At 40.8% G+C, this 26,888-nt stretch overlaps 1 protein-coding gene across 2 annotated transcripts; it reads left to right on the top strand.

Annotated features, from left to right (window-relative positions):
• The first annotated feature begins 240 nt into the window (after positions 1-240).
• Positions 241-26,888, top strand: trim36 (tripartite motif containing 36). 2 transcript variants are annotated; one of them, XM_041043076.1, is made up of 13 exons: positions 241-424; positions 1,413-1,647; positions 9,238-9,584; positions 10,109-10,255; positions 11,909-12,004; positions 13,183-13,320; positions 13,493-13,608; positions 14,452-14,573; positions 19,437-19,554; positions 19,657-19,862; positions 22,105-22,288; positions 22,795-22,908; positions 23,488-26,888. In XM_041043076.1, the coding sequence occupies exons 1-13, from the start codon at positions 389-391 to the stop codon at positions 23,855-23,857; spliced, it is 2,229 nt and encodes a 742-aa protein (XP_040899010.1). In that variant the 5' UTR covers positions 241-388; the 3' UTR covers positions 23,858-26,888. The 2 variants fall into 2 exon arrangements, with proteins under 2 accessions (XP_040899010.1, XP_040899009.1); XM_041043075.1 differs by having other exon boundaries at positions 1,413-1,659.

Here is a 26,888-nt window from a genome sequence, read left to right as displayed (position 1 = left end):
ACACAATGGATTAAAAAAATGGATGATTTGAATCAAGTTAAGAGCACATGAAGGCAGCAACGGTTCCTATGGTGATTCAGCCCCCTCCCCTTTCCCTCTCTCTCTTTCTCTTTCACTCCCCCCCTCCTGTCTCTCTCCACCCCCTGTGTCGGTCCGCCTGCACGCTCACTGCAGCAGTGAATTGGCTGCTGATTCACCACAGCGCTGCGTCTCTCAGCAGCGTCACTCTATTTAAATTCATTCAGCCGTCCGCTGTCGGCATCTCAGCTGCTCGAGTCCGACGAGTTGTTTTTAGGCCGAACAACAAAAGCGCCGGTTAAGGCGTCTATTAGTATTTTTTTGTGTTTTTATTCACACGCATACATCGCCTGTATTTTGTCCCCTCGGTATGTCTGCAGAGATGCGGCGTAGCAGCACAATTGCGGTAAGTGGGGGAAAGAGAGGATTTCTATGGAGTTGGGAAGATGATAAAGAAAAAGACTCGTCATTGTTTAACAGCCTGTTGCTCCTCTGCTGTGCATGTGAAGAGACCGGACACTGTAAAAAGTTAACCACAGTCAGTAGATCTGTAATTTGCTGCAAGTCCGTGCTGATCCCGGTCATTGTTTGAACACACTCGGGAGCAGCGATCAGTCTTTAAACTTCCTCTAACCGCCTGGGTATTGTCTTTTTTAACACGTGTGTAGGCGTTTTTCCCTTAATTGTTTGTTCAAACAGACGGAGGATAAACTTTATTGGGATGTTCTTTTTTTTTTTTTTTAATCACACCGCCTGAAATAAATGAACCAATCAGTCGTTAAATATGAGAGGACGGGTTCGGTCCGGGAGCTTGTAGAAACGTTTTCTAATCGTCTTTTCATTGTTAAAACGTGTGCTGCTGGAATCGTGCATTTAACTGTTTGGCTATATTTAGCCGGGCTTAATCCTGTCTTATGTAATGTATCAGAAACATGGTAAAAGCTGTCATCGTAGCAGTATCAGTGTTTTATTGTTTTTCTTTTTTTTCAAAATGAAGTTGAAGGTATGCTCAGGTCGGGTAAAGAATTAAAATGCATCTTCATACTTACCTGAATCTACTCACCTAACAGGCCAGTTTTTCCTTCTCATTGACACAGAAAGCCATTGTTTTCCCAGCTTGAAGTACAGACAATAGGCCTATTTTAGCTGCATTTGAAATGTCCTAATAATAGGTTTTTGTTCTGAATATCAAAGAAAGCTGTATCCTTGTCTCCACACACTGAAGTTGTCATTTCCGTCTGTGGTCACCTTCTGTTCTTTTGTTTCTAAGTCATCTTCATCCCAAATATGAAGGGTGACAGCGGTTGTGGTGGCGTCTCATGCGAAAATCCTAAATTTAAAAGTCCAAATATTGTTCGTTTGGCAGTTCTCAGTAATCCTGTCTCCATCACCAGGTCCCGATCAAGAACATCGAGAGGGAGCTGATATGCCCCATCTGCAAGGAGCTCTTCACCCATCCACTGATCCTGCCCTGCCAGCACAGCGTCTGCCACAAGTGTGTCAGGGAGCTGCTGATGCAGAACCATGAGGACTCTTTTGATGCTGGCTCAGAGTGTTCCTTACCAGGCAGCCCCAGGTCCAGGGTGCCCTCCCCTTCCATGGAGAGACTAGATAGACTAGTCAGATCAGGTGGGTCTCGGGGTAAGGAGCCAAAACTACTTTATTTTCTCTGTAGATTTGATTTTATTGTTATTAGTGCAGGGAACTGGAACTCTCATTTTTTTTCTAAAGGTTAAAAAGCATTTCACAAGAGCTTGTTGAGGCATTAGCAGGAACTGTGCCCATGCTGTTGTGGAGCTGGCCGGTCAGCCTGATTATCGGAGTTGTTATGTGAGCTGATGGGAGCTAATCATCAGGCATTTTCTGCAAGTATCAAATCCATCTGCCATTAGTTTCCAAGGAAGGCTATACGAGCTTTGTGTCTGTAATGCCAACTTCCTGTTTCATTGTCTTCCTCTAAATTCCCACAACTTCAGTTTTTAGTTTTGCTGTCACCTCAGTGGCTGCATTCAACAGGTTTCAATGGTTTGATCCTGGGATTCGCCTTTATAGAAAAGGGCAAAAGGTTTAAAATTACTTCTGAAATAAGGAAATATGTACTTACAAACTGAAGGTCGTATTTGATTCTGCCATGAACCAAACTGGTAGTGTCACTGTGAAGAGGATTTCATGAACCAATAAGCAAATCTTTAGCCGATGCAAATTTAAGGGTGATAATGAATAGGCTTATGGGAACTCAGAGCAAGAAAAAAAAGCATTATTGTATGATATCTGGGTTTTAGTGTGGTGCAGACGCCGCCCCTCCTCCCACTCGTGTCCTAGATAAACTAGAACAAACAAAATGATTTGATAATTCTACTTCTCAGCCATGATATGGTCAGCCACAGTGTCTTGTTTTAATCCCGCCTGCTTTTACAGGCTTCATTAAAGAGACAGCAGAGGAACTTGACAAGCTGTAGTTTTGTCTGCCAAGAGAAAAGAAATGTTGACAAGCTCTCTCAAGCCCTAACTGTCTTCACTGTCTGCTTCTAATGGCCCAGGGGCATCAAACATCTCCTTCAATCATGCAGGGCCTCATGTGTTCATTTGAAAATGTTTTTGGAGCAGAGAGAAGAGTAGCTATCATTTTCACTCCACCTTTAATCAGATAGACAGGCCTTTGTGTGTGTGTTTATCTATACATGTGTGAACAAAGCACATTCGTAATCTCTTTTAAAGTATTTTAAAGCTCTTAAAACTGAGCTGAGCTGGAGGGAGGGAAAGCTCTGGGGCGAGGGGGTGGGTTGGGGTTGGGGTGCAGGGAGCCAGTTTGAATTGTCGCATTATTTTTAATTTCTTTGCTAAACATATGGCTCTACTGCAGCCAAGCTTGAGTATATCGATGTCTAAGCTTTGGGAAACATCATGGTGGGACTCAAGGCTACCTTTCGGAGCTCTGGGCAGCAGGCCATCTCCATAAAGATACTGTCTCATTTGTACTCTTGTCCGCTCTTGTTGACGAGGCCAGATTTGTGTCCAACTTGTGCTACTGTAAATCTAAGCAGGTTTCGAGTATGTACTAGAAAAGTATTTAAATTTAAAAACATTTTTGACTTTACTGCCATGTACGCTGTTGTCATACAATTAACAATGAAAAAGAGGCGCCACTTGAGGATGGTAAGACGGCTACAAAAACATCTTCCAAAAAAAGTGTCATTTTCTTTACTCTTACTTGGTGGAACTTAATGGCAGTGATGTCGACCAGTATATGAATTAATCAACATATTTCACCACTTTGTACTAAAGTGCAAAAGCAGTATGTTAAGACAGTTGCTATATAATCCTGTAGATACTGTATATAATTAGTATGGAACTGGGACACAACTTAGGAAATTGCAGTGTGGACATAAATGGCCATTTTATCACTGACATACAGTGATCTACTTTGCTTTAAGACTTTAAATGCATTTTTAGGTGTGGTCCTGAAGATAAACATTTATGTTTATTCAGTGGCTGAGTCTCCAAACAGGTGTGAGAACACACTAAAAACACTTGTTTTTTGAGTGTGTCTTGTTGTACACTAATGCACAAAGAAAACTGGAGGTGGTCTCAGCTAGAAAAAAAATACAAGTAGTACTGTATACTTTCTTGTTAGTATAACACAGTTATCTTGTGTGGTTAATGAACATACAGTATATAACAAAAACTAGTATATAGTTCGTACACTGTTGTATAGCAAGGATTTGGGACACAGCAAGTTTGTTGCTACCTGGTCTCCATTTAACTAAGATGTCAAGTGACCTCAGAGCAACCCCGTGAATCTAAACCAGAAGAGCAGGGCCAAAAAGATCCCCAGAGTACACTGAGGTGAACAGCTTTCTGGGAGCTATTCAGCCACGGTTCAGAACCACTGAGACTGGGCTCTCAAACACAGCCTCCCTCATTCAGACTCACCCCCCTCCCTTCAAACTGAATAGGTTCATTCTTCACTGGCAGGACTGCATCTGTTGACGCAGGAAATAATCAAATCCTGCTTCTGAGTAAACAAATCTCATGCAAGTTTGTGCACAGGGGCAACTTTTGTGACAGTGTTGTCACTCTGACCTAATGCAAATTGACGCAATTTATTTATTTTCATCACTTAAAGTTTGTTCACCGTTGGTTAACGTAAAGTAAATTTAAGTTCACGTTAGTGGTGTGTTTCATAAAGAAACTTTCAGCTCAGTCCATTAACATGAAATGTTAACGGATCATGTACAACTGGAATTCCCTTGGGGATTATTCAGTAAGGTTGTTCCTGTGTTAAGTGCATTTAATCTTCAGATTACAAAACACAAATAATCACTGTGTTTGAGAATATTTAAGAAACCTTGATGGATGTTATGAGCATTACGTCCAAAACCGAGCACCCGAGTAATTGTGCAGACTGCCTTCAACTCCGGGAGATCAGATCGCTGGTAGTCATGGTGACGCAACCTGCCTGTAAGGAATGAATGAGGGATTAGGTGAAGGGAGAGACAGAAAAGACTTAAGGCTATATTTATCGGTGTGCAGCTTGAACAAGCCTTGCTGTGCTTGGGCAGAGGAAGTTGTTTACTAAAACTTCATCAGTTTCTCAACTTCATCTTTCTTTTTATGTTACTGGGGCTCAAATGGAGCTTGAGGCATTAATGTTCAGCTAACTCTTGACAGGTGCACTTTTAAAGTGGTGTAAGTGCTCATAAAGGAATGGTTTGACATGTTGGGAAATATTCTCATTATGTTTCGTGCCAACGGTTGGAGAAGGTTGATGCCACTCTCGTGTATGCTGGCTAAATGCAACACAAGCGAGTTAATTGATTTTTGCTTACTGGTATGATGGCTATCACTGCCGGATTGTTATCAGCTGTAGCGAGCTAGCTCTGTGAATTGGTTAAATGCTGTCTACAGCTGTGATTCGTTTTAAAGACTGGCGCTAAAGCTGCATGTTCAAGGAGAGGGGCTTAGTGAATGGTCAGTGTAGGTGCATCTAGTTTGTTTGATTTGTACAAAAAGTGCAGTGTAAAAAGCTGGTAATAGCATAATAGCACTGATAGGACGAAGTTTTCACCTTCAGAGCCGAGCTAACTGAATAAGAGTATTTCCCAAAATGCCAAACTTTTCCTTTTAATGCAAATTGTAGACCATAGCCTGATTGGTGTCTGACAAGTGCACTTATTTTGCAGTAATGTAATTTTTCCAAAACAGTCCTAGTCCTGAAAAGATTCAGGTTGCTTTGCGTGGCTTTTTACTCAAATGTAGATCACATATGTTAATAAGTGCACAAATCAAGAGTTAATTGTACTTTAATAATTGTTCACATCTTATGTTTTTTTTTTTAACGCTCTGTTTTTCACTCTGAACTGCATTACCACATTTTCTAACTACAAGTTGTTTTTGTTTAAGTTGTCTTTTTTTCTCCAATGTCATGATGTTATAAAAAAAAAAACTGGTTTCACATCTCACTTCACATTATGTATTGTTTCACTTTTCTTGTTGGTCTCACCTCACTTCTCTGTTCATTGCTTGCAGCCACAGTGCGAAGGTCGTTTGGAAATCGAGGTAGACGCGGGCTCCGTGTTTTGAGTAGCTGTAGTGAGTACAGTGTTACTAGAACCTCTGTGAAACCCTAGTTTGGTTCTACCTTTTCTCTACTTAGTCTACTTTAGCCCTGTCAACACAACCATATAAACTCACACCACTCGTTAGGTATAATTTTTTTTTTTTTTCAGGAGAGTTAGCACTTGAAAAGCATGTTATCGATTCTTTGTTAGACACTGAATGCTAGGTAATAATAGTTGAAAATTAAAGGCATATGTCTTTTTTAAAAACATCCACTGAGCATAAACATGTTTTAAAAAGACAAAAGTTTTCATCTGCCATTTTTTCTAACGTGTTTAATTTTGTAGGTTTTGAAAAAATGAGTGAAAACAAATGAAAGGGGGGGACACTGAAAACCTTAAAGCGACGATGAGTCTACATCTGAGGAGTCCGGCTCCGCAAAGAGGAGTGGCATGGAGAAAAGCAGGATAGACGAGATCCGAAGGGAGGTAGTGTCCTTGACAGGGAAGTTGGCAAGCAACAAAAAGGAGCTGAAAGGAGCCGAGAACTAAAATTAGTGAGAAAGGGGTGAGGATGTTTCCTAGGAGTTGAGGGGGGACAGGAATGTGTGTGCGCGCGCGCGCGCGTGTGTGTGTGTGTGCGTGCGTGCGCGTGCGTGTGTGCGTGCGCGCGTGCGCTCTAACACCCTGGTCTGTCTCTGTACACTAGTTAAGCGTAGCGTTCATTTTATTTTAAAAAAAATGGAGGCAAGTAAAGCTGCTTTATTGCGACGGAGAACTGTAGGTTTCTTTTGTGTCTGAGTTAAACACACACTCACACACACAAACTGAGGGAAAACCTATAATATGTTTGGGCTTGCTAAGATTCTTAACTGGCTTTTTATGACTGATACGTGTGCCTCTAGGGTGCTGTTCATGCTTCACTTGACAGTCATTACTGATGGAGAAACAGTTTGTAAGAACACAGACTTGTTTCAGCTCACCTCTAATCATTTTGGGCATGATGAATTTAGAAGCGTCAGATTGCCGTCCAAGTACAACAGTACTGAATGCTATATTATTTTTGTGCCTGATTGAGCCAACTAATGCAGTTATTTGACATGCTCAGTGGATGTTTTTAAGAAAAAAAAATGTCATTATCTTCTGCAAATAAATCACAGGGAAAATCCTATCTCTCAAAAAAAAGCCTCTATACAAATTCTCTCAAAGAACAGACAATAACAGGAGCTACCTGGAAAATAAATTGAATGGAAGCAAACAATGAAATAAGATGTGGTGCAATCACGCACGTCTTATTATTTCAAATAGTCTTTGAAAAAGAAAAGCAAGAGAAAATAAGTTAATTCAAACCTAATGTCATTTCATTTTCTTCGGCCTTTCAGTGATTGGACAAATGTTGGGTTCAAATTTTATATTTGCATAATGAGGAAATATTTCCTGAATTTCCCATTTATTATTAGATTTTTATCCAAATTACAGTCATGTACATCCCCCTCAGGCCACTGACAGAACGAAATGTCAGCACAAATGTTTGGATAGTAAAATAACAAGCTTAAACAGAACTCCATGGACTTTTATTTGTAAGAGAAACAAAAAATGTAATGATAAAGTGTCTCTGGATACTTAACAAGATCACCTCAACTGTGTCAACATATTCATTTTTTTAAAATATTCAGTTTACTTAGTGTTAATTGTGCAGACACGATCACATTACAGTAGAAATGAACTGTCGCGACTGACTGAATTACAAAAATGCTGCATCAGGTCAAACATGGCTGAGGGTTTGTGCAGGGGAGAAAAGCCAAGCCCTTTTTTTCCCCACAACGAGAGCATAGCAGCTCTGCAGTGACTCGTCAGTTTCTGCCCACGACTCCCTCTGCAGACAATCAACACACAAACACACGCACACACGCTCTGCTGCAGGCATCTCCTGTCTGCTGCTTGTTCTCTCACACCTGCTCTCCTGACCAGACAATGTGAATCACTGTGTAGTGTCCCAACACGACACGCACATGAATAAAATACTTACTGTCTTTTCAAGGTTAGAAACTCATTCACTGGTTACATATGAAAGCTTTATACCAGGCCTGTTCTTTCATCCAGTGACTTCATTTGTCTTAACAAGACCATGTCACCTTCATTACCATCATCAGTTTTTCCACCGTAATGTCACGGTATAATGTTAAATTCACCTTTGTCATATGAAGGGCAATCTGCGTGTTAAACAAAGCTCAGTAATTCAGTTTGTTGACAGATCAGACAGATTTTGCCTCTAGGTAGTAAACTGTCACTGTCACAGTCTTTAGTTCTGCTCACGTCACTCAGACACACGGCATGCACATGGCTACTCATATCACATAGTTTATATGTTTGCTGTTCTGCCACTGCTTTTCCCTCAGCTGCACCTTCTTTTTTTGTAAAAGTGCTGTTTTGAAATCATCTTCCCGTATTTCGCTGACCTGAGGAGTGTTTGATTTAATTTTCAGGTCCTCGGAAACGGAGTGGAAATACTGGCTTTCAAACTGAGATAAATCCAGCACTCCTCGCTTCCCCTGTCCCCCAGAAACGTGAAGCTATATTTTTAATTTCTGCGTGTATTGACTTCAGTTTGCTGGCTTTAAACGTGTCTCTGTGTGGTAACAGTGTTCTACAGACCTTGCTTGTGTCTGTAATGTGACCCTGTGTAACAGTTCCTTTGTTTCTGCCTGTTACTGTGTTGCTGCCTTGTTATGATGCTGCTGCATCAGTAACAAGCACAATGTTGTGAGAAACTCTTGAAAGCAGTTTTGCTTTGAGAGGAGCTTTGTTGTCATGTAAAAGTGTTGATGCATTGAACTGGACGTGATTAAAAATTCTCAGTTGCTAGATTTCTTTTTAATTTAAAGCTTTTAAGTTGTACTTCATAGTAAAGTAAGTAATTTAATTTAAAATACTGCTTCAGTTTATCATATTTTTATGTTCTTTATGTTTCTTTATTCACTCATTTGAGGAAAATATAATTATTTCTTTAGTCCAGATCATTGTGAGCACTTGAAATACTCTTCCCTCCTGTGGTAAACATCGAATGACTTTCAGTGTAAAATGGATTTCTCATCAAGAGACAATGTATTCTCTGTAAGCTCCAAGGGTGCTATCCTCACCATGACCGTCCTGTATCCAATCACTCCTCAATCTGTCCCAGTACTCTTGGGTTGTCTCTCCTCTTGGACTTTTTTCCGTGTTTGACGACTGCTCAGTACATTGCCTGATTTGGTGTTTTGCTCCTTACATCCACATCTCTATTGAGTAGTGGTCATTGTGGAAATAAAGCACAAAGGGAGACATGCTGAGGCCCTATTTGTGAAGGCTTGATTTTTCTGCGGGCTATCAAAGGCATTTTTGCCTTAAGATCATACTTGGCAAGTCAGCGCCGATGATGTAATGCTGCTTTTGTGAAACTCGGCCCAGAATCTGTTGAACACAAACGGGGCTACGCATTTTTCAAACCCCCTACTTGATTCTCTTGGAAACTATTCCTTCACTGTAATTTAAAAGTCAAAGAACATTGTTGTTCACATGTCAAAATAGAGCCTCAAACAAGATTCAAAACTGGGTGACCCAAGGCTATGAATCTGTAATCTGTACGATCCTTTCTCACTTTTCTTCCTTGGCTCTCCTCCAGGCTCTATCTCGTCCCCGGGGTGGCGCAGAGGGTCTGTGACTCCTCGGGTCACCACCATCCCATGCCCAGGCTGCCATCATGACATTGACCTCGGTGAACGTGGCATCAGCATGTTGTTCCGCAACTTCACCCTGGAGAGCATCGTTGAGCGCTACCGCCAGGCTGCCCGCGCTGCCGTGGCAATCATGTGTAACATCTGCAAGCCTCCACAGCAGCAGGAGGCTACGAAGAGCTGTATGGACTGCAAGGCTAGCTATTGTAACGAGTGCTTCAAGCTGCACCACCCCTGGGGCACGCCCAAAGCTCAGCACGAGTATGTTGGTCCCACAACGAACTTTAGGCCGAAGGCAAGTATCACCACTGATCATCATCTTCTCTATTTATCTGTAATTTAAAGACTCAAGCACACTGAAACCAAGTATCTTCATTCAGGTGGACTATGAACACTCTCCTGTGATAAGCTGTCACATGAGTCAAAGATAAACATGAGCACATAGACATTTGTCTGTAAAAAGTTGAACTGATTCATACATTTAGAATTTGGAGTCTTGTTAGAAACTGTACTATATTGCGCTGCTCTTCCTGTTCCTTTGCGGCTGAAGAGCTAAATGCTGCGGCAGATTAGCTTCTGATGGGGATTTTTGCAGTAAAAAAGTGCTGAGTTAAATTCTATTTTAGGACATTTAAGGAAATGGCTCACAGAGAGATGTCCAGATACTTTTAAAAGTCAGCTTCCTGTTTCACTTCAGCTTGTTCTTGATCTCCTGAAGTGTTAAACCTACATGAAGTAATAAAGCGTGTGTGTGTGTATATATGCATTTGTTAGTCTAATTTTAATTTTAATTTACTGTTGTTCTGTTAAATATCCTAGGTGCTCATGTGTCCCGAACACGAGATGGAGAAGGTGAACATGTACTGTGAGGTCTGCAGACGACCTGTGTGTCACCTCTGCAAGCTGGGAGGATCCCACGCTAACCACAAAGTCACCTCCATGAGCAGTGCCTACAAGATCCTCAAGGTGCCAGAATCAAACACTGTTACACTTTGAGAACAGATAGTTTGACTACTTTTGGTGTGTGTGTATGTGACTGTGTGTGTGTGTGTGTTGGGGGAGTCGGTTGAATACACTGGAATTTGTTTTGTTGTTATCTGTGATGACTAACACAATAGTGGCTTATGATAACAAGGATTAAGCTGAGCTTGAATACAATGCAACTGTTAACTAATGCTTGCAATAGAGTCATGGCCAAGCAAAGCAGCCTTTGGAACTTGGAATTATTCATGTTTTTACACTAAATTGGCCAATAACTATTTTGTGATCGTACTCAGTAGGTTTTACATTGTACAATGTAAAATGTACACCTTAGTTGTTAAATGATGTTAACTCCTCCCTCCCCATTTTTTTTTATATTCAATTAATATTTAGTTTACTTAAGGACCCCCCACCCCCCAAGGTAGACTGATCCTCAGTCTAATGACACTAATTGCATTTAATAACCTGAAACTGAGTAAAAGCCTTTTGATGAGCAATATCTTCCCATTCAGTTGAGCTCTTCTATTTAAGAGAGCTAATCTGTTCAACAAAACCATAAAAGCAGGGTTATTTTGTTGTGCTGTGCCACCCACTGGCTGGTCCCTCAATCTCTCATCTCCTGCTGTAATATTAATGCCTGACCTGTACCTGTGCCGACATGCACAGACGCTCGACTGCAGATATCATTCTCTCTTTTGTTGGAAACTGAATCCCAGGGCGGGTAACTGGGTTAAAACTAATTGGCCTCGCGTGTGGTCATCAGATTTTTGCCAGTCAGTAGAATTTATTTCAATCAGTTTGAGTGTTTGGTTTAGCTTATGTGCAGACAAAAATGTCAGGAGGTTGTGCTTTAGGACGATCTGGTTGCTATAACAGCACTAAGCCACACAAAAGGACATCAAACCTTTGACAGAATAGGTTTTTAAAAAAGTATACTGAATAGTAATTTAATCTTTTTGGCACAAGTGCTCCAGTTTAGTCTTCAGCAAGTCGAGGCAGAATCTGTGTGAAATTCAATCTTCTGGTCTGTGTTGACACAAACACCAAGATGCTTAATATTTAATGAGACCATTTGTTCCCCATGATTTTGTGTGCATTGTATCTTCAAATTGCTGGAAGACATATCAGATGTCCTGAAAGGTCCCGGAAACCTTCGCCATTCAGGAAGTAGTTTGGTTTCACTTGCTTTGATGAACAATAATGTGCTGTCGTATCACTGTGATACTGCGGTGGATGTTGTTTGACATCTACTGGAACAGGCTCTCACACTGCGTCATACAGGGTCATACAGGGTCATACAGGACACTCTGCACATGTCCAGAGCTTTACATCCATCAGGGAATACTGCAGCTTGCAGCTGCAGCCGTGAGACGTCAGGGAAATGTTGTGACTCATGTCAGAGCTGAAGCTTGGGAATGTGAGCACATAAGTAGAAACTGATGAAATCCCATCCTATTCCTCTCAAGAACATATATTTTAATGAGGTTTTGTGTGTATGCAGTGTTATAGGCAGATCCCTTCAGTCACGGTTGTCTAAGTCTTATCTTGTCTTCTCAGTGATGTCGATGGCGTACGTGCCTCAGGCTTTAAGACCTTATAAAACTCACTGTAAACGCTGCTCATCTTTTCTCTTACCAGGAGAAGCTTGCCAAGAGTATCCATTACCTCATCAGCAAAGAGGACCAGGTCAGGACTCAGATTACTGAGCTCGAGCTGCTCATCAGTCAGACCGAGGTGAGAGAGCTGACTCATGCTGCTGCAGCTCCAGCATCCTTTTATTTTTCGCTCCACTCTTGAAAATTATACAGTAGTAGTACAGAGTTTTAATTTTAATTTGATTTTTTTTTTCATTTGTTGTCCTTTTATTCCTTTTCTTTTTTTTTTGTTAGTCACTCAAAGGATGAAATTGCTTTTAGTTTTCACATTCACATTTGTTGCATTTAACCCAGCATGTTACAGTCAACAGGTTGAAGGACTGGATTTGAAGCTTTGTCAAGCCATTCCTAATTTTAGACCCACTCTTTCAGGTCTTCAGCTTCCCCTCTTCTCCTTCTCAAAGTGAATTCTCATTAGTGGTATTAACATTTCTTCAGTCCTTCCTAACACTGATCAATCACATACACACACTCTTATACCCACTAGCACTATAGTTGTTAGTAAAGAATGAACGTGTTAATCCCTGTACGCAGATATTTTCTTACAGAATACCAATATTTATATGGATTACTCAAAACCAGTCTGTTAAGTTGAGGAACAATTACACATTTCTCTGTGTACGAATAAGGAAGGTCACTGAACAAACAGTGTGCAACACAAACACAAACAAGGGAACACTATTTGCTTAATAGCATGTCTGAGTTTCAGCCTCTGAGCTTGTTCCCTTTTTACGTCAACGCTGGCCCTAAATGGCTGGTGATCAGATGCGCCTACGCTCTCAGTCTTTGTAAAAGCAGAATGTGTGTGACTAATGGAGACGGTTGTTGTGTTATGGATGTTCTCTTGTTTTTGGCACTTTTTTGAAAAATCTTTTTCTTAAGTTGAATTTGTTATGTTTCATAAAATTTCATTAAAAGCCAGCAGTGAAATGTAACGCTGATGGAGAAATAAACTAATCCTGCTAAAAGTTACAAGCTGGAGCTAACTAGCCTAACCAAGCTTAGATATCCTCTACATTATCCAAACATTGATTGTCCAGTGAGATAATCGTCCTAAAAGGCATAAAGTTAAGGTTTTCCAACTTGTTCAGCTGTTACACATTGCAGTTTCAGTGTGTGAGGTAAACCCTTTAGGTTTCTACTTCATGGAATATTACCCACACCTACACCTCGACCTATAGCTGTTAACTGTTTAACTCAAGCATCTATCAAACAAAGTCACAAATCGATAACAAAATTCTCTCGTCCTCCTTAAAGGAAAATGGCCAGGTCGCAGAGCGTCGAGCCAACGAGCACTTTGAGCGTCTCTTTGAGACTCTGCAGGAGAGGAAATCAGAGATGCTGCGTTCCATCGAACAGTCTCGTAACAGACGCCTGGACCACCTCAGGGCCCAGGTATAAAACACCAGGACTGAATTTCATTTCCACTTGGTATCTTTTATATACATGCGTGCTTCTTTACTTGACAGTGTAGAGTACTTGTTTTTTTTTTTTTTTTCAAGGTGCTCTTATGATGACGATAATTACAAAATGCAATGTTTTTCTTTTTTTTAATAATACTTCCCAGGTGGAGGAGTACCAAGGCATGCTGGAGAACAGTGGTCTAGTGGGCTACGCTCAGGAGGTGCTGAAAGAGACGGACCAGTCCTGCTTTGTACAGACGGCAAAGCAGCTGCATGTCAGGTACTGCTGGGTGATATTAAGTTAATTGTGTATGACATTACTTGATATACATTTATAAAACACTGTATAAGTGTGACTTGAGCCGTTTTCACATGTGAACTCCGGAAAATGTCTGAAGAATCTGGTCTGTGCATGGACCAGAGTTGCCCTTTCATGCAAGAAGCACACAACCGGAGAATCTCCCACTCGCTCACTGTGAATTCTCCGGACAGTGACCTGCTTCACACATTGGCTCAATCAGACATTACACGGATTTTGTACTAGGGAGCTGGCAGTGTAAAATCTGTTTAATGTCCGGTTTAACTGTGTCAGACATTTGACATCACACATACCGCTCCTCTGGGTAGTGTCTAAAAAAGGGTGGCAGTGCATGTATGAAAGCAGCTTTGGTCAGTTTTATTTTAGCGTTGAGAGCATCAATCTGATTATGTGTGTGGGGGACTGGAGTGTGTCAGGAGCATACAAAGCCACGTGCACACAAACCCAAGGGCAATTAAGGAAAGGCTTGTGCTGCAGTGTCCAATCAACACTGCATAGTGTCTTCTGCTCTAAGCTGACTAATTGATCTCCATTAGCAGCTTTGGATAATCGGGGAATCTTTTCACTGTTAAGAGCATGATACTGCGGCCTGCTTGGTCCCCTTAGACGAAGATTTGGTTTTTTAATCCTCGTTTTACTTATGAAAGACAATATAAATATAGATAGAGCTGACTGAATGAAGTTATTTTGAAAATACCTAATGTAATTGAGAGGAAAAGTCTGTCTGCAGTGGATAGCAGTCCTATGTTGTCACCCCCAGTGACAACAGTTTCATCATGCTATGTTTGCCCTCTATCGTTTCAGGATCCAAAAGGCCACAGAGTCTCTGAGGACCTTCCACCCTGCAGCTGACCCCTGCTTTGATGAGTTTGTGCTGGACACGTCCAGAGAGGAGACTCTTTTGAAAGAGATGTGTTTTGGCGGAGGTACGACCAGTTTTATTTTCAGTTAAATGATATGAGATGAAAACATAATCTTTTTCACTTTTATTTTCATGCTTTAATTTACCCAGGAAAACTCTTGCATGACAATTGTACCAAAAGCAAGTTTCAGAACTTGAATGTGGATTTCAGAAATTTTGATCCTTCAGCTGAAAACATGTTTACAGGCTGCTTTGCGAACTATGTTTTGAGGGGGTTTCTGTCCTCAAACATTCTTCCGTTGATAGGTTTCCACATATCATTTCCTTCTGAAAAACAAGCTATTGGAAAAAAATGAGCATCAGCTCATGCCAGGAAAATATGGCGATGCTTTCTGCTTCTGTTCATCCCCGAAGATGAAGACAGTCTTTGTTCATGTGCCCTCTAGATGTGTCCTGGCAAAATGTGGCTGTTTGTCAATGTCAAGCCATTTCAAAAGTTAGTTCAACAAGTATGTTTGTTCTCTAAAATATGACACTATGGCCATAAAAAGTAGTTTATCATCCACTGTCCATCACATGCAAGGCCCTGTGAACTGTGCTGTCCTAAAAGGTCAGAGGTCATCTGTGGGCTGTTAAATTGGATAAACAGGTAGAACCCTGGATATAGTCAAGTGGATTTTACTGCTCTGTGAAGCTTTGTTCTGGTCTGCTGATTTACAAAGGCTTGTTATGTAAAGGATTGCTCAGGTAGAAATTTCCCAGGGGAGAAAGGATACGTGCTTTTCTGATTGCACTTGCTTTTTCAATAAAATGAAATAAATTAGAAGGATTATTTCATACTATTTTATATTTACTCAGTTTAATGAGACCATGACCTAAAAGTAAAATAAAAGACTGTGATGAAGGTACAATCATTTTTCCAGATACAGTTTTAAGAGTTAAAACATTTTTCAGGTGATTGACAAGAGTTTCCTGTTTACTAAACTGTGTTAATTTGACTTCTATGAATTTAAATCTTGAGACAAAAATCTATGGACAAAATTGTTTGCTAATATAGCTAGAGTTCAATTTGTATATAAATATACATTGTATATATTTATATACTTAGCTATAGCTGGTTATGCTTCCTGTAACTGACCATTGTTGCGTTAACTTAAGCAGAGCATGATGTTTATATCTAATTCACCGTACTAACACTCCTACCTTTAACTACATGATGATAGGACTGGAGATTGAACCAGGCTTGTTACAGCTGAGTGATGGTTAGCGACATTTGGCTGGATGTGGCTGAAGCTCATTTCAAATGCCTTTAGTGTGCCTCGTATCTAACGTGACAGCATTATGTGTCAGTGACTGGGAGGAGTAGCAGTATTGAATATCATTGTTGCATGTAGTGATGGTAGGTCGTGACACTTTTAGTCATAGCAAGTCAACAGTCAAGTTGACTGGTATTTGAGGTTTGGTGCAGCCTAAGAAATGAGGCCAGTGTAAACAATATGCCGGTCAGTGTCGACTCTAAGAAAAGTAAATGTTAAATTTTGAGTGGGAGCTGTGCCTCCAGACCTAAGCCTTCAAAAAATGTTGAAATTAGCGAGGGATTAAATGTTGCTGACATTGCAGACAAACCTGAGGTCACTCTTGGCGCAGAGCCATTATCCCCCCCAAGTGGATGCAAGTGAACTACTGACAGTTATTTCAGTGGCCGTTAGTGACAAACAAAGCTGGGAGTAACATGAGTTTGTGACTGTGGGCTTTTGTTGCCACACTGTAGAGCACCCTGTTAATTTGTTTAAAATCAGTGATGTGAGATTCATCTCGGAGGCTGCAGTTGGCTCTGTCGTTCTGTACTTTTTGTACAGCTCGTGAAAAGAAATGGTTGGATGTTGTGTGCGCTGTGTTCAAGAAAATTGGATACTTATAAATGGATAGAAAGTGTTTCCGTCACAAGCCCACACTTGAAGCGAAGAGAAATGGTGGAAAAATTCAGGTTTTACAGAGGGAATTCAACACGTGAACTTATGTCTTTGAAAATCCTTCTGGGCAAAGTCAGTCATCGAAGTGTCAAATAGTCAATGGACACAGTGGAAAAAAGCAGCAGCATATAATAAGAAAGGAAAGCAGAAAACTTGTGGCAACACAGTGAGCAACTGTATCACCAAAACATACTGTGCAAAGAAGAAAACAGCTGCTTAGATTCAAATAATCTTTTGTTATTGCTGAATTGCGGTGAGTCTGTCATTCTTTTGTGGAGTTGATCTGTGTCATTAACAGTTTGAGATGTGAACTCTAGATGAGGCAGAAGTAATAAAGATGAACACCGTTGCTCCATAACAAGTTTCCAAATTAAAGTTTGGTTGAAGTTATTCTATAGTTCCATCGTCTGTTCTGCAGTTTTCTATCACCCAGATTAAAAACATTAAAAAAAAAAAAGAATTTACTCCATCCTCATCTTAGGCTCATCTCAGGCTCAACTGTTCTTAAAATCCTGAATAGTCATCATTTTTTTTCTTTGGAAATTGATTCTCTTATAATGCCTATACTGTAGAAAATGGGTTTTTAATATGTACAGAGGTACCTTAAACAAATCACTGCTGTGTCCTTTTTGGGAAAGTGCTGCATGCAGCAGTTGGGTGGCAGTCGTATTGATGTGTGTCTTTAATCTAAGTGGCCTGCGGCACATAATGATGCTCTTAGTCCAGGCTTAGAGAGAGAGAGGAAGCTGTGGAGACATTTATATACAGCAGTAATTTAATTCAAGTCTTGGCAGCAGTAAAGAATTGCTACAGTGTCTATGAATAGTGCCCCTAAGCTCTCATACACTCATTACCCAGGAAACTGAAAACACATTTATGTTCAATGATATGGGTGTTTTGAAAAACTTAAGACTGATTTTTAAATCTGTGTCTGAACTGACTGTAAAGCCATTTTGTAATATTGCTGTTAATGAGTATTTCTTGTCCTCCACTCAAGTGTAAGAGAAAAAAAAAACGACATAATATCCCATTTTCAGGTTTTTTAATATGATTAGCAGCCATTTTGTTTACGTACAAAGCTGTAAGTGTTCGATTTTGCTTAATGTCTATAGCTTGCCCATATTTTTTGAGTCATCCCTTCCTCTCTTGGATAACGGCGTGTTTGTACTCTCCCATGTTAACCCAGCTGTGGCCTCACTGCGGGTTTTGACCCCGTTCTCTGCTTCTCAAGAGGCTTTGAAAGCCTGTGTTGTCAAGTGTAAATGGCCATTTGTGATCCATTTGAGATTGGAGTTTCCTCAGAGTATCAGGCTGAGAAGAGTGCCTCTCTCGGTTGTTTTCAACTTAAAGTCGGTTTTAAGGCTGTTACAGCACAGGGTACAGTTTATTTGAGCAAATCATACGGAAATGACAAGTTGAGCGTCCAGTTGGCTCAGGTTTGCAGAGGGAGCGGTGAAATGAGAAAGACACAGGAGAAAGCAACTCCCTGCAGTGTTACTTGGCCTTGGTGCTGTCTGTCTGGCAGAAGCCTCTTCTGTATGTGATCAATGGTGCTGTTTTTTTCTCTGAACTCTGGGGACTGCTGCCTGCTGTGCTGGATGGCTGACTGCCCCGTTTGGTCCTTGCCTCTTGGTCCATCTGTTTGAAACAGGTGGAAAAAAATTAGGGCATTATTCATAAGCCATAATATAAGACAATATCTTATTATATTTATCATTTTTCTGTGATTTACACTTGTTAACTACTCATTTAACATTAGGGTGAGGGGTAGGTGTAACTCCGTTGTTGGAGGGGTTACAATAGAAGGAATGAAAGTCTTGAGTGTCTCTCTCCTGCATTATTTAATAACACACACTCCATAATGTGTCTGCATGTTATAGTATGTTAACAGCAAGGCAGTGTCATTTCAGAATGAGAGCTATGCGTGGGAGAAACACAGCCTTTGGAGGCTCAGAAGGCTCAGCAGCAGTGGTGACACTGGTCAGAGAAGGGAATCAGTCCATAAGGCAAAAGAGCTTTAGAACTGGGAGGAATTGGGAATGTCAAAATATGAAGAAGATAGGAAGAGTAGAGAACTAGAAAGAGGGGATTATTACAAAGAAGACGAGGAGGGGAATTCTCACAGGGGGAGTGTTAGATGTGTGTGTAGGAATGTCTTGATCCTAGACGGTGACCTACATGGTTACAATAATGTGATTCTGTTTCTGTAGAAAAATTAAGCTGTAAATGATAAAGTAAGAGGGATCCTTACGTAGAGGATGCGGCAGACATAAATGAGAGTACTTATGGACTGTAGGTATGTAGATGAATGTGAAGTCAGAGCTGGACTCATTGATGCTTCATAGGAAATCATTACAACAATATGGGGAAAAAAAAAGTGTCCATGTGATGATAAAGTGGAGTGGGAGAGAGGTGGGGGTGCTTTACAAAGTGCATTTCCGGGCAGTGAGGCTCTGTGAAAACCTCTTTACAGACTCCATTATGCAACACAGTCTCGTCCATTGTCCTGAGTGGACAAATCTAATCTTTGCCATGCTCACACTTACACGGCTTCATTTGCTTAAACTCGTTATGGAGCTGAAGTACTGTACTTAGCATGACTAAGACACAAGAGATCTTACTGGAATTGACTTGTGTTCATAGTAGTTTTTCCATTTATGTAAAAGGTCTGTGACATCTTGCTAATCACCACAAATGAGTTTTTCAGTATTAACCATTGTCATGTGCAGTGTCAATAAGTTTTTAATGCCTGTACCAAAAAGCCTTTTATTGCATTTAACCCTAACCCACAAACACACACTGGGGGAAAAAAACACCAGGTCTACTTGTTTACTTACTACAGAGCATAATTTGTTGGAGGATGGCCTATACTGAGAGTCTCTGATTTCCATTTTATTAGCTGGTAATCTTTTTCTTCTTTTCTTTTTCTTGTGCACTTTCTTACTCCTCTCCAGTTCCGGACCCTCCTCTGATTGACCTGTCCCATAGCAGAGTCTACAATGAGGCCTCAATCTGCTGGAGGCTGTCGGATGATCACCTGCCAACAGATCACCACGTGGTTGAGTACCGCAGGTGGGTGCAAACATACAAAAACATAACAGCAACATCAGCAGATAAGCTACCTGGGATGTGGAAAAATTAAAACTACTTGATTACAATCTGCGTTCGCTCCAGACTCGGGGGTCCGCGCCAGTCCCCATCCCAGGAGGATGGTGAGGACAGTGGGGTCTGGAGGGCTACAGACAGGGTGTATGGTCCCAGCACTGTTGTGTGTGACCTGGAGCCCGACAGCCTGTACTCCTTCAGGGTCCGAAGCTGCAGGAACTCCATGTTCAGCCCCTACAGCCCTGAGGTCACCTTCCACACACCACCTGCACCTGGTAAGCCTGACGGGCGTGGTGAAGTTTTCCATATAGATGAAATTTTTTTTGCTTATGTCTCTACCCTTGTTTCCCCATGATGGGTGTGTGTTCTTTGTCTGTCCTCTGAGTCTTTAGCTGGATGCCAGTAGACAAGGGAGGAAGGGGGGGGGTTGAGGCAATTTGAAGATGCTGAAAAGAGACTGAGGCCAAGTTCTTGAAGACGAAATGAAGGAAAAAAATAGTTGATAAGCTCAATAAGCTCAATCAAGACGAGCTGTGTATTATGTTTGTTGTTGATACCAAGTTCGTTAATTAATCCTCAAAATGTTAATCATGTATGGGATTAAACTCCTGACTATCGAAGAACCATCCCCTGTTATTGGGCCTCTTTTGGCCAAGCTCCAAAGGGACAGACCCTTTTACTTTTCAGAGCACGTGTGCGTGTTTAGCACTGTCCTCAATTTTAGGAAGATTATCAGTTGACAGATGCTTTTTTGGCGGGGGGGGGTTCTCTTGTAGCTTGGATTTTGGAGGTAATGAAGCACAATGGTGCTTTATTTTATCACCATGGTAATGGATTTTGTGTTTCAGATGCCTGAAACCAATATAGCTTTTATCTGCGTGTGTGGGAGTAGAGGGTGTTGTACGGTGTCACAGCTTGGACGAAGAAACCTGCAGTTGCATCTGTTGCTGGCATTTTAAGCCTGCCTGACAGACGCAAGGTGGAATTCATTAAAAGCGATCATCATCCCCAACCATCTGGTGAACTTGAATTCAGATCATATTCCCCAAATAAGGGGCTGTATCTCTTCAATTAATATTCTGCATAGCAGTCATTATATTCTCTTTATTTTGGACTGCTTGCGCACATATAAAGTGTAAAAGTGTAGGGTTTGCAGAGACGTTTTCTGTAGTGGTGTCACTTCCCAGAAGTCCAAATATTTTCAGAATCCACATTTTCCCCTCCCATGGCGAAGGCCTGATCCAAAATCAGTCTGTTGCACACATGCATACATGACACGTCAGTCTCTGATCTGAAATGGCCGCGCATTGATTTGTGTCCTTGTCATTTGTGTTGTGATTGGAGCTTCCACATTCCTGTGCTCTCTGGTTCGTGTAAGACTGATCGGCCGGATTCACTGCGCGTCAGTAATGAGGTGGAATTTCAGGCCGGGGTGAAGCGCAGACAACCATACGTGCATGTGCTTGTTCGCATGCAGACACCCTGTTACTCATGATGGAGTATGGGGGGACCTGGTTGTGGTCTCTTAAACAAAAACCACAAAAAAAAAAAGTCTTGTTTTCAGCGATTTTCCCTCCTTGAAATTATAAGGAAATTATAACGTTTGTTTATTTATTTTTAAATGATTCATTAATTTACAGGACTAAACAAATGTCACAGGCTCTTTTGCAACATGGATGAAGCTATTTTCATATTAAAAATGAACCAATTCTGAACACAAGACTAACGAGATCTGCTGAGCTGGGCTGTTGTTTTCGATGACACTGCCAGTGTCAGTGAACAAAAACGGCTCGGCCTAAATTGAATCGTTAGAGAAGCTTACTGTACATGTGCCAAAAATAAATAAAATGAAGCCAGTTTCCTTATGTCTCTGACAGAGTGCCGCTATGTCTCTGACATAGCTTCCTGTCTAGCCTCACATGATAGCTGTCAGTATCAGTGCATTCCTACTTCATAACTGCACATAAAACCGCAGCAGCATTGGTGGCTGTTCACCCGTTAGGCAGGCTTATACTATTATCATTATCATGCCCTAGTTAGTATGAGGACTTCCCTTGACACATGCAAATTAACCGGTCTTCCCCAGTGTAGACCTCAGATTGCATGGGATGGTTGAGTGAACAGGCATAATCACGTTAGCCTATATGTACCCTGGATTATGGATCGTGGCTTTAGGCCTGTAAACTATTTATAGTTTGCATTTAATTGCTTCCAGATGAGGAATATAAATGGCAAGTGCACATGAGAAATGAAGGTTGAGTTTCATTAGGCTGTTATTCTTCATGGCGTGATGCAGGTCTTTGTGTAGCTTTTTTAGATTGTGTTATAGCGCCCTCATGTGTCAGCCTCTGCTACTTACCCTGTGCCAAACTGAAAACAGAGGGAGCAACCCATTGCCTTATGTGTGTGCTGTGTCTATACTCCACAAAATAATTTCTCTTCTGAACGTCTCCTCTTCCTGATTTCTTCTTTCTCTTCCTTTCCCTCCATCTCTGTTTTCCCTGGTCCACCTTCCAGCTTTTGGTTTCCTGTTCAGTGACAAGTGTGGCTTCAGTACGGAGCGGCTCATTCTAAACAAGCGACGGGACACAGTGGAGAGCGTAGCAGGCATGGGCTTCCTCCTTGCAGCAGAACGAGTGCAGACGGGCAGCTATATTGGACTAGACTACATAATTGGGGACACAGGAATCTCTCAGGGAAGGTATGCCAAAAACTGACAACACTGGGACTTGGGACAAGGAAACTGTGTCCAGCAGCATGCTTTATTTGATGCTTAACAAGTTACTGTTGCAAAATGAACCTCAATGTAAAATTTTCTCTAAAGGGGGGAGGGGAGAAATAAGCAGTTTACACATCAGCCAGTTAGATTTAAATCTGTACAAAAATGACAAAACACAGGCAGTGGAGCCCACAATGTGGACACCTACCTTGCTTATTAGACTAAATGAGAATATAAAATATTCAAGAGAGCAGAGATGGAACTTTATTTTTGCGCATAAGTGGGTAGGATTATTAAACTGTCATTGCTGTACCATCTTTATCAGCCTCCATTCAGAAAGAGAGAGATTTCACTAATCATTGATGAGAATTTTACACCAAGCATGTTGGAGAACAAATCAGAAAATTAATGCATCAATGGACAATGAATGGCTCATTACAATTTCCAGTCTTGCAGCAATAAATGGAATTGCTCTGTTTGTTTTGCAGACACTATTGGGCCTTCAAGGTGGAGCCGTACTCCTACATGGTTAAAGTTGGAGTGGCCTCTGACTCAAAGCTCCTTGAATGGTTTCACAATCCCAGAGATACCAGCAGCCCAAGGTAAGCTCAAACACATGCCCATGCACTGTACATGATAACCATGTACAGTTTGCCCATAATCAATAGACATTCTGAGAAACTGAAACCTAAATGTGCAAATTGTTTTTGTTTTTTTTTTACCTTTACATACCAAACTGCAACACACACAGACACAAACAATCTCATTACAAGTGTGTTTGAGTCATACCTAATCCTGTGATGTAAGAGAACCGGCATAAACTCGTAAAGAGCTTACTCGCAGACAAAGCCTGTCTTTCTCAGTAGACCAGCTCATGTAAAAACATGTAAAGGAGCACATTATTTTCGCAAATATGTTTTAATTCTATGGTAATTATGTAATGTATGTAAGGTGATAAACATTTGGCAGTAATCAGCCGGTCATTAGAAGGTTAAGTATGCATTTTTCCCTAGAAAGAAAATGCCAGAAAAATAATAAGACCTTGTTTGAGAGGAATAGGTAAATATAAGTTATAATGAAAATTTTTGATCAAATCTCCTTCACACCCAATGAAATGGGGCAGATTATCACTCTGCTTTCTGTTTTACTCATATATTGACTCCTCTTCCTTCATTCACCAGGTACGACCATGATAGCGGCCATGACAGCGGCAGCGAAGACACATGCTATGAGCTGTCCCAGCCCTTCACCCTCCTCACCCTGGGCATGGGTAAACTCTTCATCCCCAAGGCGTCTTCATCCTCCTCTGTCTCCACAGCAAGCGCACCGTCTGCTGACCCTGGCAATCGCATGCTTCCCATGCCACAGCGCTTGGGGGTATGCCTAGATTATGATGCATGCCGGGTGTATTTTTACGATGCCGACACCATGAGGTGCCTTTATGAGAGGCAGGTCGATTGTTCGGGAACAATGTATCCAGCCTTCGGCCTCATGGGCAGCGGCAAGGTTCAACTGGAGGAGTTCATCACTGCAAAGAGACTGACTTTCTGAGGAGGGATGGAGTACGTTGATGCATTAAGACCTGAATCTATTTAATCTTTGGCATGTTCTGGAAAGAGCAGGTTTTACTGACAGGGTGATGGAGTACAATCCAAACTGGTTTTCCGAAGGTCAGATGAGGCTGACGTGATCAGGAGCTTTGGTCCTAAATGTGAAGATGGGATCTCTGCCAGAGACTGGCATATTTCGACTTGGCATGTATAATGTATGAGCCACACATAAGATGATGACACTGAATATCAGTGTCCTTATACAGAGGTCTTGAGGGGTTGGTATAAATATGAAAGGTCTTCTCTACATACCAAAGTCTCTGTATCTATTAACTGTATTGACTTGGTTTTAGTTGCCAGCTATGATCAGCTGTTCGTGTGGTGGAATTGGCTGCGAAGTTAGTCTGCAGCCATTTTAAATCTTTGTTTCAACACAAAAACGCCTTTGAGCTTACACTTACACTTCCTCTTTTGCCAGGTTTATGTTTATAGATTATTTTGCGTGTATTAATTATTGGGTGATCTTTGTCTCTTTGGCTCTTTTCTATAACTGTTTGTCTAAATGTAGCAGCATAGGTTTAGATGTATTCTTAGTGGACCTGAAAGAGCCTTGTAGCTACTTTAAAAGCTAGTGCCTTTGTGCCTTTTTTTTTTGTTTTGTTTTGTTTTTTGGAAAATGGGTCACTTAGTTTGCTCTAGCAAGCAGATATTGGTGTCACTGCACAAGCATTATGAAAATATCAGCATAAATACTGTATGTGGGTTTTTACTGTAGGCATAGTTTGATCACAGCCACTGGTGTTAAAGTTGTAACGGTTAATGGTAATCATCATGACTCGGTTTTACCTATTTACTCTTGACTTTGTCACAGAAAACACTTCTTTTCCTTCTTGTCACAGTTGTGTTCAGCTGTTTTTGCACAATATTATGAATGAAGCCTCGCACATGATAACCTTTACAATCATCACATTTAGATCACTACCTAGTTAGCGTCTCACTGATGTTTCACGATGACTGTCACACTCTGTTCACCTTCACTAACATAAACCTGAATCCTGGAACAGTTACTTGGATTTAAAAGCCTCTCACTGTTTGCACTCTCACACCTGTTGCACTGAATGTGACTTTCAACATCATAAAACTAGTAGGTACCGCAAGTAGGTAACATCACTTTGACAGCTACAAAGTCACTAATAGCCAAAGCTTATTGGTTCTGGTGCTGACCTAAGTTCAACATGCATCTTTAAACAGTTAAACAAAAAAAAAAAAACAAGCAAACAAAAAAAAAAACAAGCAAATAAAAAAAAAACATCACTGCAATTCAGGTTGTTACTAAAAGTGCTATCACAAAACACACTGTTAAGTACCTTTGCTGTCAAAACCACAGTTTCCTTCCAGTGCAGACACATGAAGTGTAGCATATTAGCATCTTGCTGGTGAGTTTGGCTATGAGACACCTAAGTGGTTGATTGGCTTTGATTAAAGCAGCTCAGATATTTAAGTCAAAGAAAGCACACTAGACAGACTGTTCGCTGGGCAACCACACTTGGTTTTTGTATAGAGGTATGTTGTATTATGTGCCTGCACATGGGTTTGTTTGTACATTCATGTATGCTTTGATTTCTGGAGGGTTAGGGTAATTGGTGTTTGTGCGTGTTTTCTCAGGTTTCTGGCCCTGATTGGGGCCCAATGCTACCTACCTCTATCTTGTCAGGCCTGGAAAACCTTAACTACTGTACCTTTCCTCACAGAATCAAGTTTGGTTTGATTTGCAGCTTTGTCCATAACAGTGAGTTCAATATATCCGCCTTCTCTTTATGTCAAATAATAAGCTCATCATTCAAAATGTTTGATTTTAACTTCCATGTATATATTAATCCAGAGTATATTATTTTTAGTGAAATAAAGTACATCTTAAATGTTCATGTTAGTTGGTGTTTGCTTGTGAACTTGAAAGAGATCTGTGTCTCTATTGACGGAAGTTACTGTAAGCAGATTAGACCCTGTTCAGCTGCCTTTGTCATGGGAGTGTTTCGTTTTTCAAATGGTACAAACAAGTTTTTCTTCCTCCTTTTTGTGGTGTTAGTTTGATTAGTCAGTTTAAATGTTCTGGTTATAAAGTATGGAACACATCGTGGGGTTTTTTTTTGTGTTGGTTTGAAAACAATAAATTCATGTTCTTATATTTGGCTGCACAGAAAAGTCTCAAAATGAAATACTGGGTTTCTGTCACAGCGTGCATATTTTGTCTCACGTGTTGCTGTCAGTTGTTTTAACAGACTTCAGTCCTCACACCTGAACCCCTGTATTTTTTTTAAAATAGACTGTTTCAACATCTCTAAAACATGTCTGTGCAGTTATGAATTGGCAGAGCAGGTTCACAGGTTTTATTTCCATCACAGAATGTATTCATGATAATTACAGAACAAATGGGTGAATGTTCTTTTTTTTTTTCATTTATAAGGATTTCTTCTATTGGTTGGTTCCACTCTGGGTCATGGCACAGTTATATGTGGTTATACAGAAACCTGTTAAAAGACTTGTAATCTCAATTGCTTTTTCGAAAATGAATTTAGAACCAAATATTTTGCAGGCTGGCTGTCTAACTAATCCCAAGCTAGCACTTTAACAATCTGTAGCATGTCAGCAAGTGTTTGGCTCTGCAGGTGTGTATAATAAATGTGTGTGCAATATTATTTAATAGGCTGTAGAACAGAACAGTTAAGACTGACATAAGCCTGTTAAGACAATTTGCACTGTTAATAGTTGAGAGTTTACCTTGTGATTTCAAATGGACTTTTCCTTGATACAAAGTGAATTCTAAACACTACATATGTATTTTTTCCCATCAGTATGACTCAAAATTTTCTGAACTCTAAATTAGTGACAGTGCATTTGTCCGTTTGTGTTTTCTCCAGAGGATTTGGATGTGATGTGTAAAAGGTGGGTTTCTGTATGTGTAGTATGTAAAGATGTGGAAATACTGTTCTTTGCTCTGATTCCTGGAAATGCTACACTTTTTAATTTGCTGT

This window comes from Toxotes jaculatrix, chromosome 7, assembly GCF_017976425.1.
Source record: "Toxotes jaculatrix isolate fToxJac2 chromosome 7, fToxJac2.pri, whole genome shotgun sequence".
Classification (NCBI taxonomy): domain Eukaryota; kingdom Metazoa; phylum Chordata; class Actinopteri; family Toxotidae; genus Toxotes; species Toxotes jaculatrix.
The sequence above is the reverse complement of the archived record's forward strand: the minus strand, read 5'-3'. Positions and strand labels throughout refer to the sequence as shown.

What these genes read in the sequence shown, in the direction of transcription:
- trim36 (XM_041043075.1), top strand. Translation starts at nt 389, where the DNA reads ATGTCTGCAGAGATGCGGCGTAGCAGCACAATTGCG. An exon ending in GTGCCTACAAGATCCTCAAG is followed by an intron (nt 10,256 to 11,908) that starts GTGCCAGAATCA and finishes TTCTCTTACCAG; the next exon opens with GAGAAGCTTGCCAAGAGTAT. An exon ending in CCACACACCACCTGCACCTG is followed by an intron (nt 19,863 to 22,104) that starts GTAAGCCTGACG and finishes TCCACCTTCCAG; the next exon opens with CTTTTGGTTTCCTGTTCAGT.